Source organism: Micropterus salmoides, unplaced genomic scaffold (genome assembly GCF_014851395.1).
Source record: "Micropterus salmoides isolate LMB-PRFRI ecotype aquatic unplaced genomic scaffold, ASM1485139v1 Ms_hic_scaffold_22, whole genome shotgun sequence".
Taxonomy (NCBI): Eukaryota; Metazoa; Chordata; class Actinopteri; order Centrarchiformes; family Centrarchidae; genus Micropterus; species Micropterus salmoides.
In genome coordinates, this window is record NW_024041373.1 from 4420145 (window position 1) to 4439011 (window position 18867).

An 18867-nucleotide genomic window follows, 5' to 3' on the forward strand; every position below is an offset into this window, starting at 1 on the left:
TAAATAAATATTTGCAGGAATTATATTAATAATATATAATTATAGAAAATATTAACGTATAATGTAACGTTACCTGATTACTACGTTGACACGTTTGACCAATGCACTGGCCAAGCGGCCGAGAAAAACAAAACAAAAAAACATGTTATTACACTGAAATAAAGGATTAGGCCTACATTTTACTCCACATTAATTTTCCGGTAAATAATAATATCTTCATTGGTTACTAGTGTTCACTCAATACCTGAACCAACCTTTTTCTTGCTGGAAAGTAGCTATTTAATGAATTTATTTTACCGATTCCTATCACTGAATTCTTTGAGTTTTAGGTCTTTTAAGGCTGCTGTTCATTTCAGCAATAGATGTCACTGTTCATCCACTTCATTCTGCTACATTTTGAATTTCTGTACATTACAAAATACTGCTTAAAATTGAAGGTTTATGGAACAGAAATATGCATTAAAACTAAACATTTCAAAAACACCAAGGTTGTGCAATGTAATGATTTTATCCTACCCTTACGGGTTTTAAAGGCCCAGTGTGAACGATTTACTGGCATCTATCATTGAAATTGCAGACTGGATAACTCACACCTCACCCTCCCTTTCATGGATGTTAAAACCTGGATGACCTGTAATTTTCTAATGTTAAACTCAGATAAAACTGAAGTTATTGTTCTGAGCGTTCAGCTATCAAGCTCCTCTCCTGTGGAACCAGGTTCCAGTTTGGGTTCAGGTAGTCCTGAACCATCCCTTAGTTATGCTGCTATAGGCCTAGACTGCCGGGGGATTTCCCATGATGCACTGAGCTCCTCTCTCCTCTACTTTCTCTCCCTCTGTATGCAACCTCATCCCATTATTGCATGTTACTAACACAACTTTCCCCTTTCGGTAGTCTTGTGCTTTCTCGTCCCTCTCCTCTCCTCCTATCACTTCCTGCAGGTTTTCTGGCTCTGGAGCTGTGGAGTCTGGATCTGTGGCTGCGGGTCACCTGCTGCCCCCGTGTTCCTGCTCGGCACCCTCTGCTACAACAACTATTGTTACTAGTCCTATTGTTATTATTGTCTATGAAGATTCTCGTCATCCAGGTCATAGTTATCCAACGAAGGTTAAAATCAAGGGCAACTGGACTTGGTTGAAGATACTGGAAGACATTTCGTCCCTCATCCAAAGGACTTCTTCAGTTCTGACTGACTGGCAGGGAAACTCAGCTATTTAACCTCAGTGGGTCGTTCCCGGGTCATCGATACCGCTGGTTCGTTAGGTTCCTTGTTGCTGTGACGACAGTCGTTACAGTCGTTAGACTACCTGTGGCCAAGACTGAACGACCATCATTGGTATCTTCACCTGAGGTCAAGACTGAACGACCATCGTTGGTATCTTCACCTGAGGCCAATAGGTTACGTTTGTTGAGTTTCCTAGGAAGTGATGAAAGGACAGCATTGTAAGTGGGGGATAAGTGGTGGCGTAGACCCCCTCCCCTGTTCAATGACGGCTTCTCGACCCTGGTGTAGATGCTTCCTTGACACCTCTTTCAAACCATCCATCTTCTCTGTCTAAAACCTGGTGGTCCTCAACCGAAAATAGCTGAGTTTCCCTGCCAGTCAGTCAGAACTAAAGAAGTCCTTTGGATGAGGGACGAAACATCTTCCAGTATCTTCAACCAAGTCCAGTTGCCCTTGATTTTAACCTTCGTTGGATTGTTATTATTGTTATTATAATCATTAACATTACGATCATTAACACTACTGTAACTATCTGTACCATTATTGATTCAGTCTCTCTCTTCCTCTGTCCCTCCCTCCCTCTTCCTCTCTCCTTCATCCCCAACCGGTGGAGGCAGATTGAATTGAGTGAGTATACGCTGCTTCATTTAAGGGGTCATATGGTAAAAAAGTTGGGAACCACTGCCTTATATCAGTAAGTGAGAAAACTACCCACTAAAACACAACAAAAAGCTTGTGCTCAGGCAAACAGTTGAAGGTTCTGAAGACATAGCAAGCCAGCAGTCTTATCACCACATTCCTCTGCTTTTTTCTGGGTAAGGCATTTTAAGTAAACACTCAAGTATGCATTGTGCATTTTTACAGCCACCTTGTCAGGTGACATATTGTTTGACTGCAACTGAAAACAGCTAGATGTGATGCAACCTCACTGCTTCATACAACATGTGTATAGTTTGGAAACTCAACACCACACACAAGATACACTTAAATAAGAAGACAGTTGCTTTATTTAAAATGATACATTAAGAAATACAGATTGATGGGAAATCATTATCATACATGGTATGTTTCAAAGCTTCACTTCCACACAGAGCACTCAGCACTGTGTGAAACATTCAAACATCCATCAGAGGCTGGTGATTAAGTTCATGTCCGTCTGAGGCGAGCTGGTCACAAGTTGTCTTTGACTGGAGACATGGGCTTTCCTTTCTTACAGGGGGTCATCTTGTGGGTATCTCTATGAAAAACACAACAGGGCTGGTTTTAGAGCTGTTTGATTCAGATCCAAACAAAATGTGACATTTTGGGGGAAAACAGAAATTCAACTGAGATTTATTGGTTGCACTTGGAAACTTTTATAAAAAGGGGTTGTACACTGTAAATAATGGTTAATAAAAATTTACTTATGTTTTATAAATCAGTTTTAATGGCTTAAGTCACTAATTAGAACTTTAGATTTGCCAGGATAAAATCTCTCTGTATGGTGAGTCGCTAACAGTCAAGTCATTAATAAACTGATAATAAAATGTAACAAGGGTCTCCCCTTTTAAGTCATAGCATCTACAGTTTCAAATGGTAATAAATCATTGATCCCAAACACAACTTTCTTACTTCCTAATAAGTCAACAGCAAATGGAAGTCATAATCAGTTATACATGCCAGTATGTTTTTAATAAATGGATTCTGATCCTCTGCAACTCTTGTCCAGAAGGGCAGAGGTCAAAATGGCCATTGGAGCGTGTCATGCAGGGGAAAATTTCACAAGCCAAAATATGTTCTTATTAATAGGGGGAAATGCACATTGAAATCATCTGTTTAGGTAAATAACTTGTTTAGATTTAACTAGATCTATGTGGATCAGACTTCATAAACCAGAATGTAAAATGAGAAGGGGTAAGAGAGGATAACTGGGGCAGCTTAAAAACAATGCTGTTATTCAGTAATGTAACTAGTGTAGTTAGTAAAGTTAGTAAAATCCACTAATGTCTGGATAAGACCTTACTTGGTGGCTTTTACACCTATAGTATAAAAGCCACCAAGAATGGTCTTTAGTCTCAGGTCATTCCTGCGTGCAGGCAACTAACCAGAAAACAAAGGCATCAATGCGGATGTAAGACGAGGCATCCAACATGTTTGGATTCCTCATCCACTGAGTAATACACCCACGGTATGCAGGCAGATTCATCTGTTTTGAATTGGAGATGTAGAAATGTCCACATCCATAAAATACCATAAGGTTTAGGCAACAAACCTTTAAAACGATTTTCAGAGTCATGTAGAGAATGTCATTAGTATATACACTCACCTAAAGGATTATTAGGAACACCTGTTCAATTTCTCATTAATGCAATTATCTAATCAACCAATCACATGGCAGTTGCTTCAATGCATTTAGGGGTGTGGTCCTGGTCAAGACAATCTCCTGAACTCCAAACTGAATGTCAGAATGGGAAAGAAAGGTGATTTAAGCAATTTTGAGCGTGGCATGGTTGTTGGTGCCAGACGGGCCGGTCTGAGTATTTCACAATCTGCTCAGTTACTGGGATTTTCACGCACAACCATTTCTAGGGTTTACAAAGAATGGTGTGAAAAGGGAAAACATCCAGTAGCGGCAGTCCTGTGGGCGAAAATGCCTTGTTGATGCTAGAGGTCAGAGGAGAATGGGCCGACGATTCAAGCTGATAGAAGAGCAACTTTGACTGAAATAACCACTCGTTACAACCGAGGTATGCAGCAAAGCATTTGTGAAGCCACAACACGCACAACCTTGAGGCGGATGGCTACAACAGCAGAAGACCCCACCGGGTACCACTCATCTCCACTACAACTAGGAAAAGAGGCTACAATTTGCAAGAGCTCACCAAAATTGGACAGTTGAAGACTGGAAAAATGTTGCCTGGTCTGATGAGTCTCGATTTCTGTTGAGACATTCAGATGGTAGAGTCAGAATTTGGCGTAAACAGAATGAGAACATGGATCCATCATGCCTTGTTACCACTGTGCAGGCTGGTGGTGGTGGTGTAATGGTGTGGGGGATGTTTTCTTGGCACGCTTTAGGCCCCTTAGTGCCAATTGGGCATGGTTTAAATGCCACGGCCTACCTGAGCATTGTTTCTGACTATGTCCATCCCTTTATGGCCACCATGTACCCATCCTCTGATGGCTACTTCCAGCAGGATAACGCACCATGTCACAAAGCTCCAATCATTTCAAATTGGTTTCTTGAACATGACAGTGAGTTCACTGTACTAAAATGGCCCCCACAGTCACCAGATCTCAACCCAATAGAGCATCTTTGGGATGTGGTGGAACGGGAGCTTCGTGCCCTGGATGTGCATCCCACAAATCTCCATCAACTGCAAGATGCTATCCATCAATATGGGCCAACATTTCTAAAGAATGCTTTCAGCACCTTGTTGAGTCAATGCCACGTAGAATTAAGGCAGTTCTGAAGGCGAAAGGGGGTCAAACACAGCATTAGTATGGGGTTCCTAATAATCCTTTAGGTGTGTGTGTGTGTGTATATATATATATATATATATGACATACGTTTTGAAGCTGAAGTTCTTCCAGAGACTGCTGATGGTGGCCTGGACACCAGGGTTGTTCTCGTTATTAGGGAGGAGGTTTTCTTCCCAGAACCCCCAGACTTTTTCCTCAGTCCACTGGCCCTGGCTGGGCCCAACGTTCGCACCGTTGCAACTTGACCCTGGCTTCTGGACTTCGGCTTTGACAGGCCTGAAACCTGGAGAGAAACCATGTACAGGAGACAAGATTCATTATTTGTAATGGCCTTAAGTGAATAACAAAAATCCAAGGGTGAGATAAGAAAATGAATACCAGTCCCATGTCTGTGTTAAGTACAGAGCTGGAGTCCTAGTTAGCCTAGCTTAGCATACAGACTGGGAGCAGGGGTAAACAGCTAGCCTGGCTCTGTCCAAAGTTGAAAAATACACCTACCAACAGCTCTGAAGCTTACTGATCACTGTCTTGTATTTCCTGTAGTGTAAATGAGAACAGCTAAATCGTAAATTCAGCATTAAAGTGTTGGTGATGACAGAGAGCGGGAAGGGACAGAACTTTTAACTGCAAAAGACTCCTTCCTCCCTCTTATTTTCTTTATTTTCTCTTTTTGTTTTAGATCCTGACTCCAGCTCTGTACATAAACACAGACATGAGATTGATATCCTTCTTCTCACCTTGACAAAAAGCCAGTATTCTCTGATTCCAGTTTCTTAACGTGAATATTTTCTGGTTTCTCTGCTCCTCTTTGAGGGTAAATTGAATCTCTTTGGGTTGGGGACATTATCTTGGGCTTTGGGAAACACTGATCAACATTTTCCACAATTTTCTTCTGATTTTATAGACCAAACAACTAATCAATTAATGGAGAAAACAGTCGACAGATTAATCAACAATGAAAATAATCGTTGCTCTAAACTCAGGCACAAACCCACCTTTGACCTCAGCATGCCAGGTTTCTTATCTACCTCTGCTGAGTGTGTGGGACTCTGCTCTGGCTTAGAATCTTTGCTTGAACTCATTTCCTGAGGAGGCACATGAAAGTCATAGGTAAAAACACAAAGCCATGCAACAAAAATAGCTTTCTGCACACCCACCCATGAGCCATGAAACTCTGCTGATGATGTATGTGTGAAGGCTGACCAAACCAAGAGGGACGTACACACATTTACACAGGCAGTGGATATTTGTATGAACGTACAGAGACAGCATCCTCTTGGTAGGAGGAGGCGAAGCTGTAGGTGGGGGTTTCCTCTTTGTGGCAGGAAGTGAGGTAAGGCTGGGACTGGGAGAAGTAGGCGCTGTCCTGGGATGGAGGGGAGTCTGGAAGGTCCTCTGTGTCATCTGGGTTTCCATCAGTTGGGGAATCTCCAGGCGATCTGTGGGTTTGTGTGGGTGAGGAAAAACTCTCCTTCTTATACTGAAACTGCTGCAGGGCAGCCAGGCCTGTGGAATCAGGTGTTCTCGATTGTGCAGTGGAGGTGGAGTTGCCTGACCAGGGAAACAGCCTGAGACGATGACTGGCTGAAGTGGGAGATGGGGTGCTTTGTGATGGAGGCGGGCTGGGGGTGTCTACAGATGGAACATCAGGACTATCACTGTCATTGGTCTGGGTGCTGGGAGAGCTGTCCTGGGTGTGACTCATAGCCCTGGGCTCCACGGCATGAAGGATATCCTCGTGAGCAGACTCTTTAGTCCTCAGACTGGCTGCTGAACCAGAACTGCTGAAGAATCTACATGTAACAACAAACACAACCCCATCAGGACATTCTCCAGTACAGTGTTATCTTTACAAAACATGCATGCTCCCTTGGTTTAAAGGAATACTTTGCTTTGGATGGATATCCATCTCATGTCTGTGAGTCCAGTAAGGAGCTGTAGATGTTATTAGGTTAGCTTAGCATAAAGACTGAAAGCAGGGAGGAAGTTGTTCTAACTCTAATTAACACTTTGTACCTTGTTTGTTTAATCCATTCAAAAATGTAAAAATCTTTTGGTCATGTGCTGGAACTATTTTTTGATACAGTATATCCATCCGCGCAGTACTTTTGTGCTGTGTCTCCGGCTACAAGTTTTGGTGTCTGTACAGGCAGATGATACCAAACCTGGCAACCTCACACACGCACACTAGATGGATATGGTTGAATCCCTGGGATGTTACCTGCTGCATGTGGCCTGGCCATCCTCCTCAGCCTCCTGGTTCCTCCTCTGCAGCAGGGTGGCAAAGCAGTTGCGTGGCCGGGGCTGACTGGTTAGTGTCGGCTTGTCTGGCTGCCGATCTGTCCTGGACCGCTTTTGACTGGAGGGTGAGTACTGCTGCAGCACATCCTGGTCTGATATAGTAGAGTCTATTGGGAAAAAAAGACAAGTACAGTCCACATGTCATTATATGCTATGCACTGCTGCTCAGATTTATTTGTTCTATTACATCTATTCTGCTTTGTAGTAGCTGCCACAGTGAGTCACTTTCCTTAAAAAGGGCCAATTACAGTACCTGCAGATCATTTTATTTACTTTGCAAATAAGCACAGAGAATCGGATGAACCCGTAATGAGCAATATTTATCACCAATCCTTCATCAGCACAAACTGCAGCTGCAGCTCAGTTTGTTGAGTATTGTTGATTTCTGTGATCAAATCTTATTAGTATTTTTCCATTTCACTTTTGCATTTTCTCTGAGGTTTTTTTAGTTTGTTCAGATCAGCCATCATTAACCAATCAGACGTGTGTGCTGTAGTGGATCTGTTTACTGAGAGGATAAATTTGGTATATCAGCATAACTAAGCATGCAAAACTCTAAACACAGGGTTACAGCTGACCTTCTCGTGGTCGCTTCACCTGCAGCTCTCTGCAGGGCAGCCTCAGACTGTCCAGGCTGATGACTCTCTCCTTCCCCCTGGTGGAGGGAGGCCTGTCTGGGGAGGAGGCAGGCTGAGGCAGGGCTGGCTTAAAGCCTCCACTCCAGATACTGGGCCCCATAGGGGTTGGCGAGTCATTCCAACTGCGACTGCGGATTTTAGAAGGCTGAAAAGACATTTGCAAAGTTACTCTTAACTAAATGTGACACTTCATTTTGATCACCAGGGATCCTTTAACTGAAATTAAAACTAAATTGTAATCTGATACCCGTGGAAGGGCTTTGTCTGGGCTGAAGTCGTCTATCCTCTCCAAGGTATTGATGTCAAGGTTTCCCAAGGCCATCTGCAAACCTTTGTCATCTCCTAGATTACTGAATTCAACATCATCAAGGAGAGCATTTTGTGCAAGTAATGGAGAGGAACTTCCAACTTCCCATTTCTAAAGCAAATATAACCAAGAGTGACACTAAATCATTTCAATTATTTACAAAGGTGTGATTCAGGGCAGGAGGATACAGTCCAGCGTAGCTCAGGGTGGCCGGGTCGATGTGCTCTGGGTACGGGTTGAGCGGTAAAACCTTCCTCCTGACAGGATCAAACACCAGCTGGTAGAGGAAGGTGTTATTGGCTCTGATGAATCCTTCAATGTACTCTTCAGGAACGACTAGGTTCATCTTCAGGTACTGGCCCATCTTTCTGATCACCTGCCGTGGAAACAAGAGCTTCCAGATAACAGTCTGCCACAGGAGCACTGCTGCAGGGCTTTACTAACACTCATTTTCATGCTAGTATTGGAATTGGTTTGATTACTACTGATTCACATTCTGTATACATTTGCTGAATATCAAAACAACTTTCTACCATTATTCAGTGGTTACTTTTTCACCTACACTGCAGATTGTTACACTTGCTTAGTTTGTACTTTCTACAGTTAGAACCATTATGTTGTGCAATTCTTATTGTGTAATTGGAATAGTTTAATCATAAATGTCATTCATTAGTCTTATTAATTGTGTCATAATATTATGAACAATGATTAATAGGTGGTGTAAATAATAGACAGGTTAAGCAGAGTATTTGAACACTTCTTCTTTGTTGAAACATTGTATTCACTGTATGGTTCTTTTTTATTTGACTTATTTGAGTCATTTGGATTCAATGTTTTGTTCATAAATAAGTTTGGAAATAAAATATTTATTTGAAGGTAATCTTTGTGATGTGTGCCAAGCAGTGGTAGAGTAGAGAAGAGTCCTACATCTGACAGAATAATCTTGGGATGAGGTTGAGAGCTCAGGAAAAAGACCTTGAGTTAAGATTATTTTGCCAAACTATTTCCAAAGTCAAGAACCAATTTTCACGCAAGTCAGTTACTTATGAATTCAACATTTCATTTCCCAGAGGACAAATGCTTTCCTCAGAAGCAAGTCTGCTGTGCACCCTAAGTAGCCATGTTAATCCATCTTTCTAAAAAACTTGGCACCTTTAGAATCCCAACTTCATCAGTAGTTACCTTTCTAAATGCATGCTCCAGCTTCACTGTCACACCATCTGTCTCACCTTGAGGATATCGGGGTCTTTGGCCAGCCGCAGCAGCTTGCAGGCCTTGCCTAGGCCGATGCCGTGCAGGGAGGCCAGATAATCGCAGCCAGATATGATGCACATGTAGCGAAACTTCTCCTCTGTGAAAACGTTCCCCAGAGAGCGACAGCGGCCCAGGTTACTCTGATCTATCTCCAGGCCGTTGCCCTGCTTGTCCATTTTGAGGATCACCTGCATTGTTGTGAAAGATGAGTTTATGAGTTGGTCGCAATGTATGAGCAGCAATCCATGAGGCCATTTCTTAAAGGCTATGCTTTCTTTTGTCTGAACGCATGGTTTGCTACAAATACAACAAACATGTGTTTGTTTTTTTTAGCACTGACTAAGCACTTCTGATCTGTCAGTCTATTGTTTCTCTCTCTCACTAGTTAGCCAACTTCCTTGTTGTTCTTACCACAGCTTATAAAGTAAGCACAATAACCATTCTCTGCAAAATCTTCCTCCTTCCTTTATGTGTTTACATACGTAAGCAGCTGCACATGCAGCCCCTGGGTCTAGTACCTTTTTGCAGCCAAACGCCAGCAGGTCAGAGTCTTCTGTGATGACAGCCTGGGCCAAACCACATTTAGTGAGGTAAGCTAACTGAGCATCAGCTTCATATGGAGCGACAACGCAGTCCACCCGTCTCGCCCTTGCAGCCTGGTTTTAAAAACAAACAAAGAAACAAACATTTCCTACATAACTTCACCAATATGCATCACTGCTGAATGAAGAATGAAATTAAGTTACACAGAAAAAGACAAAGGTATTTGTGGGGTTCAAATGACCAAATTAAGGATTTCTATAGCTGTTTGTATGTCACATGCAACTTGGAAGAGATACTGGAGGGCCTGTACTGGGTTTTGGTGTGTGAACACTGCTAACTGCGAATATTGTCAAATTTTCATTCTGTGTGATGGTGAAGGTCCCGTTTGCTTCTCTGAGGAGCTACATTCAAACTTGCAGGTTTCCCCCATTTCCTTTGCTTTGCCTTCCATTCACCTTAACATAAATAACCACAACATAAAGCCAGTGGTGAAGAACGCTGTTAGAATTCAATTTAATGTAAGCATCCTTTTTACTGTATTTTTTTTAGCTATGTCCTACAACAATAAACCATCTAAAAACCCATAAACATATATGCCCAGCATTTAAATCATGGTTGACAACAAGTAAAACTATCTGCCCATCAGGAAACTCTGTAAATCACAAAAAGTTGAGGCAGAGCAGCCGGAGGACATCAGAGGGAAAACCAGAAAAAGTTTACCTTTCTTACCTACCTTGTTCATCATCTGTGATGTGAAAATGTCAGATTTCCGCATACAAAGTCATACAAAGTAAGACTGTGTCATAGTTCAGTAATACAATCTTAGTGTGCCTCTCCTGCCACATCGGTGCAGCTAACTGACTTTGCCTCGCGCTGCTCCCAGTTTCCATTCCCATTCTTTACTTCCATCATGGTTAGCTTGGTGATAAGGTCATTTTGAAAACACTCGGTTTGTAAAGTTCACAGCCTGCCATGCTGTCGTTCCTGCATTGCTCTGCGTACAATAATGCAGAAAAGTGCAGTGATTCAACTGACAAAATGAGTTGACTCGGTCTTCTCGACCCATAACTCGTATGACTTATTGGGGCCAGCCCTAGAATTGAGGCACTGGTATAATTTACTTCAGCCTGGCAGGAAATGGGAAGTCCATACCTTAATAAGGTTGTGGGCCATGGCTGGGGTGATGTTAACACAGCGAGTAAAACAGTCTCTGGCTTCAGACACTTTGCCTTCGCGTAGTAGCTGTCTGCCTTTCTGAAGGTTCGCTTCTCTGCGCCTGAAAGACACATGAATGAAATTTAATTAATAATAGAACACTATGTTGTTGGCTGACCTGTCTACAGATATGTACATTCCTCTCTGCACCTTCACTCAAACAATGTTGCACTGTTGCTTTTTTTGGAATGCAGTCCTTCAAATAAAACAACCTTTGTCTGAGTGTGTGTGTTTATGACACACAGTGAATGAAATGTGCGAACATTTGTCAGGCTCTGTGATCAATGCCTTGGTGATCACTTGCATGTGTGCTTACAGTTTCAGTTTCTGACTCGCTGACAGCTGATAGAGGTGCAGGATGATGGCTTTCAGATAGAAAATGTACAAACTTGTGCACAAATAACAAAACCTGCCAACATAACCATATTCAAGTAGATTTCCCTTTAGAAAGTACTTTAAGACTTGTGAGGTCGTCAGTGATAGGCAATCCAGGATGTGTATGTGTTGTGCATCCATACACTCACATTCACACTCACAACCAAGGTAAATACTCACTCTCTACGAGCCTTTTCCACCTCTCGTTTTGAAGGCAGATTGCGTCCATCAAACACCAGAATTGGTTTGACGCTGAAGGACAACAGCATGTCCACAAATTTCATACAGTACCACACATACCTGGGAATGGACAAATTAAAAATGCCGATATCAGTTCTGGACATTCAACTTTCATTACAAGAAGAAGATTACAAAGTAAATATTAAAGCTGCAAACAGCGATGAACGGGCCCTCGCACCTTCACACACAACGCTCTGCACAAAGGAGTTAAACAGCACTTCCTGTGTCCCCTATATGGCGCTACAGAACACCGGTCCGGCCCCGAAGCAACCTCCATGTGGCCCAGCACATAATATGATAATATGACACATGAAAATCAAAATTTATGAAAGTAGATAAAGAGTGAGCTATATCATTTCTTTCTCCTCTTTGTTGAGTTTCACATGCTCTGACCCGATCACTGCCAATCAAGGCTCAACACTTAACTGTCCGACCTGTAGCCTCTCCTCTCCTCTGTGTCTCTGCAAAGCGCCTCCACTCCACACACATCCACGCGGCAACTGAGCGAAGTCAGCCAGCTGATCAGTGGACATTACATAACTACGCGTTTTAAGTAGGCTGCGTGGTGCAATAAAAGCTTCGCGAGTAAAAAGGCGATACTTCACCACCACAACCGTTTAAAACGCGATGCTTTAATCTGCTCAGTCTCTCATCCACCAGCCGTGTTTCGGTTTTACACAAGCACAGCGCTAGTTCAGCTAACAACTTATTCTCTGTCTTTAGTAACTGTTTAGCTTAGTTTGCCAGTACATTAAAATATGGCACATTATAAACTCAGCTGAGGGGGACAGGTTCTTCTTCTGTTCTTTCTAAACTTCACTCAGTATGTTGATGTCAGGAATAGGACTGATTTAACTGACATTTTAGATTTGTCTCCAGAGAGATATTAGTGACCTTTCTGTTGTGAATCCTGTTGCTGCTCTAGAAACTAGATATTAAATTCTTTTTTCAAATAAATTTTTTTTCAAAGGCAATTATTTAGGAATAAATAGGACTGATAAGAGCATTGAAAGAAAAAAGAACCGAACCAGTACAAGTGTGTCAAACTCATGAGAAAATGTCCAGCCCATCTTTGTGTCTTGGTTTTAAAATCCGGCCTAATTGAAATTGTAATTGAATAGCCCTGCAGTACATCAAGTGTGGACAACCCACTGAAAATTACATGTAAATGAGGACTGCCAGGTGGTACAACAACTATCACTCCTAACTTGTAATTTCCGGTTGCAAATAGGTGGCACAATCATCCTGACGGTAGGTGCACGGTAGTTGTGCTGCTGTGATACAGCATTTCAATATGCAGAGCTTTGCAGAGCTTGCTTTGTCTAAAACACTCCCAAACTTTAGATGCTTGTAAGCTGTAAGTTCAGCTGCAGCTTGTTCTCCAGGGGATCCCTGCTTAGACCAGGGGTAGCAATTCATTGCAACACACAGACGAACTTTATGCAATTAAACGTATTTCATGAACGATGACGACGTTGAATTGTCCCAGCCCTAGATCTGCTACAAAAAGTTTGTGCAACTGGGTAAAACGGAGTGCAGGGCTCCTTTGTTAAAATTTTGAAGGGGGCGCCCATGCGCAAGGCCACTTCTGATATGTGTGCAAAGTTTCGTGAGTTTGAACACCTTTTTAAACGTACTTTTGAACACATCTTTTTTCAGTCAGTTAGAATGATAGAAGTGCTTGCTTACTGATCAGTTGGTTCTCCTTTAGCAAGCTTCTCAGCACAGGAAAAAGCTCCTTTATGCAACCAACAGTATGTGTCCACAGCCACAGTCTGGCCTTTGTATTTTTTCACGTTCATGGGCTCTGCTGCATCTTTGATGAACTGCAGCAGTCCAGAGATTCCCATTTTCAGCTGCTGATCTGAAACCCACTGACCTTGAAACTGTAAAAGAATCAGGAAAGTACAAATGAAAACAGCTGGGGAAAGATAAATCCACCACCCAGAACACTCATTGCTGAGAACATAATATGAAAGATGAAAGTGTCTTCGAAACCACACATCTTCACAAGCAAATAAATCATTCTGGCATTTTACTCTTCATAAACACATGGTTGGTATTGTTCTACACTAAAGTAAGAAGGGTCATGGTCAAGTTACTGCTTTCAAATAAGTCGCCAGGAAAACAGAAACCCTGTCACTTCAGATGCAACAGGCTCTCTCCCTTCATATTTGCACATGCTATGTGTGGCCATTTTACTGATGATGGGCTTAGAATGTGGCTGACAGGCCTGATCATCATGGCAAAGAGCACAGATGTGAAAGACTAGTTTTGCTGGGCTTTTTAATTCTTGCCATCTAGGCCTTGACAGTGGAGAACAGAAGGTTCCTGGCCAGATTCAAACTGAAGTCACCATAATCCCTAGGCCCCCCAATGACTTTCTCTTAACTGTTATTAATTATTGACCTCCTGTTAATGCCAAAACCATAACAACAACATTCACATGTTTCCAGTGACTGAATCTATCGCATATTAACTTGTAATTTGCAGAGAAACTAAGTTTGACTATTGATTCCTCATATTTAGAGGCATCACCCTCTCCAATTCATAGTTAATACATGGAATAACACAACTACATATAGAATATAAATATTTTCTGGTGCTGTTAGCGCCTGGTTTAGATAATTAATTTTTGTACACACAATAAAAAAGGTTCAAACACTTCTGTATTTCAAACACATATGTGATTATATGCATTTTTTCTATGAGCCAGAAGTTCATTTGAACCGTTAGCTGGGTGGAAATCGTTCATAATTGGAGCGCTTATCTGCCTCTGGAGGCGCTGTAACTTCTAACCAACAGATTCTGGTCAGGATCAGGATCCAAATAACTACGTGATCCTTTATTTCTGCTTGATGGCAGTGAACCTTAGACCTAACTTAAACGAAGATGCAGCTGTCACATGGAGACGGGATCCTGTCAAAACTCTGAACCGAATTAACGTTAAATGCTATAACTTGTATATTTATACCTCGTCAGCCTGCATCTGTGCGCCGAATTGAGCACAAAACCTCAAAGACGAAGAGTTGTGTTATAAAACTTGCGTATGTTTGTTAATGAGCAGGTAACGTTTTTAATAGTAACTCTAACGTTAGAGTAACCCTGCAGAACGTGAGGGAGCGCCCCCATGTCCGCTGTTACACCTGTGACATTAACGTTACTGTACTGGGTGCAGTTCAGTTTTTTGGTTCTTAAATGATTATAGCTAACGTTAATCGTTGAAACTGAATTGGAATGGAGCCGTTTATTTTACGAAGTAAATGAACGTTACTAAGGTCAGCTGAACAAAATGGACCGTTTCTTCGCTCTCATAACGTTAACACGTTAACGTTGCAGTAAGTCAGAGGTTACTTAACGTTACACTGACCAGGCGGACGCAGAAATGTTAACTTCAGGAAATTCAGAGTTACTTACTTCTTTCCTGCTCCCTTTCTCCGCACATACGGGCAGCTGGACTGGCAGAGGACTGAGGAGTTTAGTTTTAGCGGCAAAACAAGCGATTCAGTATGAGCTGCTGCTATTGGCCAGCTGGACCGGAAATGAGGGACTGACGGGAAAAGGGGATGCGCTCCAAAACTTGACCGTTGTAACGCCCAGGTTTCTCGGTACAATTCAGTCTCAAGAAAAACTGTTTAATAAAGCATCTCCCACACTAGCTGCCGTCATTTGATCATCAGCTGATGGGGATTACAGACTGTGATGGAGATTCAACGCACTCCTCCTGTCACACAGCTCGATTCCCCGCCCTCGCCTCTGAAATGCGGCACGCCGGTGTTTATGCCGAGTGCACAGAAGGGCCTGCGCCCAGCCAATGCAGGAACCATCTGGGGCAAGTCCAATCTCAAAACATGTTGCACCGGTTTGCAACTTTTTCAGATTGAACGACATGTTTCCTTGCAACGTTGTAGTTCCGCAACGGGCTTCGGTGTAGGCTGTTTGGTGAGCGTGTCACAGGTGTTACCCAATCAGCTGCGAGAAGTTAGTAAACACAATGGTGTTAAAAAGGCAGGGAAATGCAGTGCGCTTGCGTACACAACAGTGTGTTCGAGGCACCACCGTTTCCGTTTTGTCGGTGCTGAACCGCGCTGAGGGCTGTTTCAGATATCCTGGCTGAATTAAGCCGTTACTCGGTTTCACGAAAGAAGTAGCTCATAAATTACCATGGCGATTTATTCTGTGCCGCTAGCCTGCTTCAGACCAGGCTAACAGCCGGGCTTAGTTAATCCTGGTCCCTTATCTGTTCGGTCAGCGGTCACACTGATCAGAAAACAATGTCTTTTTTTCAGTTATTCCATGTTCTGATGTATGTGTTGTGCATATTTTTCATTAGCCTGCATTAAATAGCAGTTTGTGCTTCGCGTGCACCATACTTCGCACACAATGAGCATCAGTGAGTGGGTTTATGGAATGAAAGTACATGTAAAGAAAAATGTTAAATAAAAGAAAAAGTAACACGGGCATAGCAATAAAACAGCGAAAGAAAGTGTGGCAGACAATAGTGGACCAACTGAATGCGAGAATAGCTAAAAGCTCTAAACTGAAACTCATAATTGTAATGTTATATTGTGCCTTGAAAGTGAGCACCGGAAGTTATGTCACTCAAGAAATGTATGGTACACAAACACTATATATATATATATATATGCACTTTTTGTAGTTGCTGGATTTCCAGTTTCCTCAGTAGGCCTACCTCTTTTTAGCTCCATATCTAAGTCCTGCAAGGGTTTTTATTGATATTTTATTTTGTTAAATTTTTCTAGTGTGTGTGGTTCAGACATCGGACAGTTTGTAAAACACAATTAGCACAGCAGGAACTGTTCACCTGTGGATGTCCTAATACTTACTACATTGGCAGACTGGCTGTCAGACTATAGGACTACGGCCTCAGGGTCAAGTTACAAATATGATACAGTATAATACGAGCACCACATCACTGACTTATTATCCACATTGACTAAACAAGTACACCATTTTAAGGCCTGCTATATATATATACACTTTTTAAAAACATTTGTTAAAAATATTACTTGCAATAAAATTTGAATATTGTGAAAAGGTTCAATATTGAAGACAACTGGTGCCACACTCTAATCAGCTAATTAACTCAAAACACCTGCAAAGGCCTTTAAATGTCTCTCAATCTAGTTCTGTAGGCTACACAATCATGGGAAAGACTGCTGACTTGACAGCTGCCCAAAAGACGACCATTGACACCTTGCACAAGGAGGGCAAGACACAAAAGGTCATTGCTAAAGAGGCTGGCTGTTCACAGAGCTCTGTGTCCAAGCACATTAATAGAGAGGCGAAGGGAAGGAAAAGATGTGGTAGAAAAAAGTGTACAAGCAATAGGGATAACTGCACCCTGGAGAGGATTGTGAAACAAAACCCATTCAGAAATGTGGGGGAGATTCACAAAGAGTGGACTGCAGCTGGAGTCAGTGCTTCAAGAACCACCACGCGCAGACGTATGCAAGACATGGGTTTCAGCTGTCGCATTCCTTGTGTCAAGCCACTCTTGAACAAGACACAGCGTCAGAAGCGTCTCGCCTGGGCTAAAGACAAAAAGGACTGGACTGCAGCTGAGTGGTCCAAAGTTATGTTCTCTGATGAAAGCAAATTTTGCATTTCCTTTGGAAATCAAGGTCCCAGAGTCTGGAGGAAGAGAGGAGAGGCACAGAATCCACATTGCTTGAAGTCCAGTGTAAAGTTTCCACAGTCAGTGATGGTTTGGGGTGCCATGTCATCTGCTGGTGTTGGTCCAGTATGTTTTCTGAGGTCCAAGGTCAACGTGGCCGTCTACCAGGAAGTTTTAGAGCACTTCATGCTTCCTGCTGCTGTCCAACTTTATGGAGATGCAGATTTCATTTTCCAACAGGACTTGGCACCTGCACACAGTGCCAAAGCTACCAGTACCTGGTTTAAGGAACATGGTATCCCTGTTCTTAATTGGCCAGCAAACTCGACTGACCTTAACCCTATAGAAAATCTATGGGGTATTGTGAAGAGGAAGATGCGATACGCCAGACCCAACAATGCAGAAGAGCTGAAGGCCACTATCAGAGCAACCTGGGCCCTCATAACCCCTGAGCAGTGCCACAGACTGATGGACTCCATGCCACGCTGCATTGCTGCAGTAATTCAGGCAAAAGGAGCCCCAACTAAGTATTGAGTGCTGTACATGCTCATACTTTTCATGTTCATACTTTTCAGTTGGCCAACATTTCTAAAAATCCTTTTTTTGTATTGGTCTTAAGTAATATTCTAATTTTCGGAGATACTGAATTTGGGATTTTCATTAGTTGTCAGTTTTAATCATCTCAATTAAATAAACATTTGAAATATATCAGTCTGAGTGGAATGAATGTATACATTATACAAGTTTCACTTTTTGAATGGAATTACTGAAATAAATCAACTTTTTGATGATATTCTAATTATATGACCAGAACCTGACCAGAAAAGAAATACTTTTGTTGTGAATTGCTGCTATAAATAAAATTGAATTGAATAGATAGTAAGTTGATTAGTGCTTTTAATTAATACATTTACTGAGTATCCACTGCTCACTTTTAAGGTCTGACATTAGTCTGTCACGCTTTTTCTCGCTGTTTTAATACTGTGGCCGTGTTTCTTTATTTTTTTTAAATATTATTTGTATTTTTTCATCATAAACCTTCTTTACACATCGTGAGTAACAGCGAATAAAGTATGCTTCACACGTCTTTTCCATTTCAGCATCAATGAATCTGTAATCGACCGTGTGGTCTCTTAAAGAAAGTTGTTGACGCGCATTTATCTGAATTACTTACACCTGGCTTGACATAGTCGCACCTTCTGAGCATGATAAAGCCAGGAAGCACTGATCACACTAGGTCAAGCCTAGCTTTATCTCTTATCCTGTGATTTCAAAGTGATGAATTAATAGAAAGCATTATATAAGCACTGTGCACTGTGCTGATCAGCTGTCTTCAGTGTTCAGATATTTTTAACACCTCACTGGAGACATGCCATGTGCCAGCCTGCTTCAAAGCCTCCACCATCATCCCTGTCCCCAAGAAACCAAGGACCATAGACCATAGATAGAAATGACTACAGACCCGTCGTCCTGACCTCTGTGGTTATGAAGTCTTTTGAACACCTTGTGTTGTCCCACCTTAAATCCATCAAAGACCCACTCCTGGATCCCCTGCAGTTTGCCTACAGAGCCAACAGGTCTGTAGATGATGCAGTAAACATGGTCCTTCACTTCATCCTCCAGCACCTGGACTCCCAGGAACCTACACCAGGGTCCTGTTTGTGCTCTG

The 18867-nt window shown here is 42.2% G+C and overlaps 1 protein-coding gene across 1 annotated transcript; it reads right to left on the bottom strand.

Moving 5' to 3' along the window:
• Positions 1-2204: 2204 nt before the first annotated feature.
• LOC119917565 (exonuclease 1-like) lies at positions 2205-15128 on the bottom strand. The gene is given in 15 exon segments (XM_038737946.1): positions 2205-2462; positions 4775-4842; positions 4845-4970; positions 5683-5772; positions 5949-6480; positions 6909-7095; positions 7567-7771; positions 7874-7976; positions 8122-8309; positions 9163-9375; positions 9706-9843; positions 10883-11006; positions 11501-11620; positions 13250-13446; positions 14978-15128. Coding segments are annotated over 14 exon segments (2322 nt in total). The 5' UTR covers positions 13411-13446; positions 14978-15128; the 3' UTR covers positions 2205-2395.
• Positions 15129-18867: the final 3739 nt, after the last annotated feature.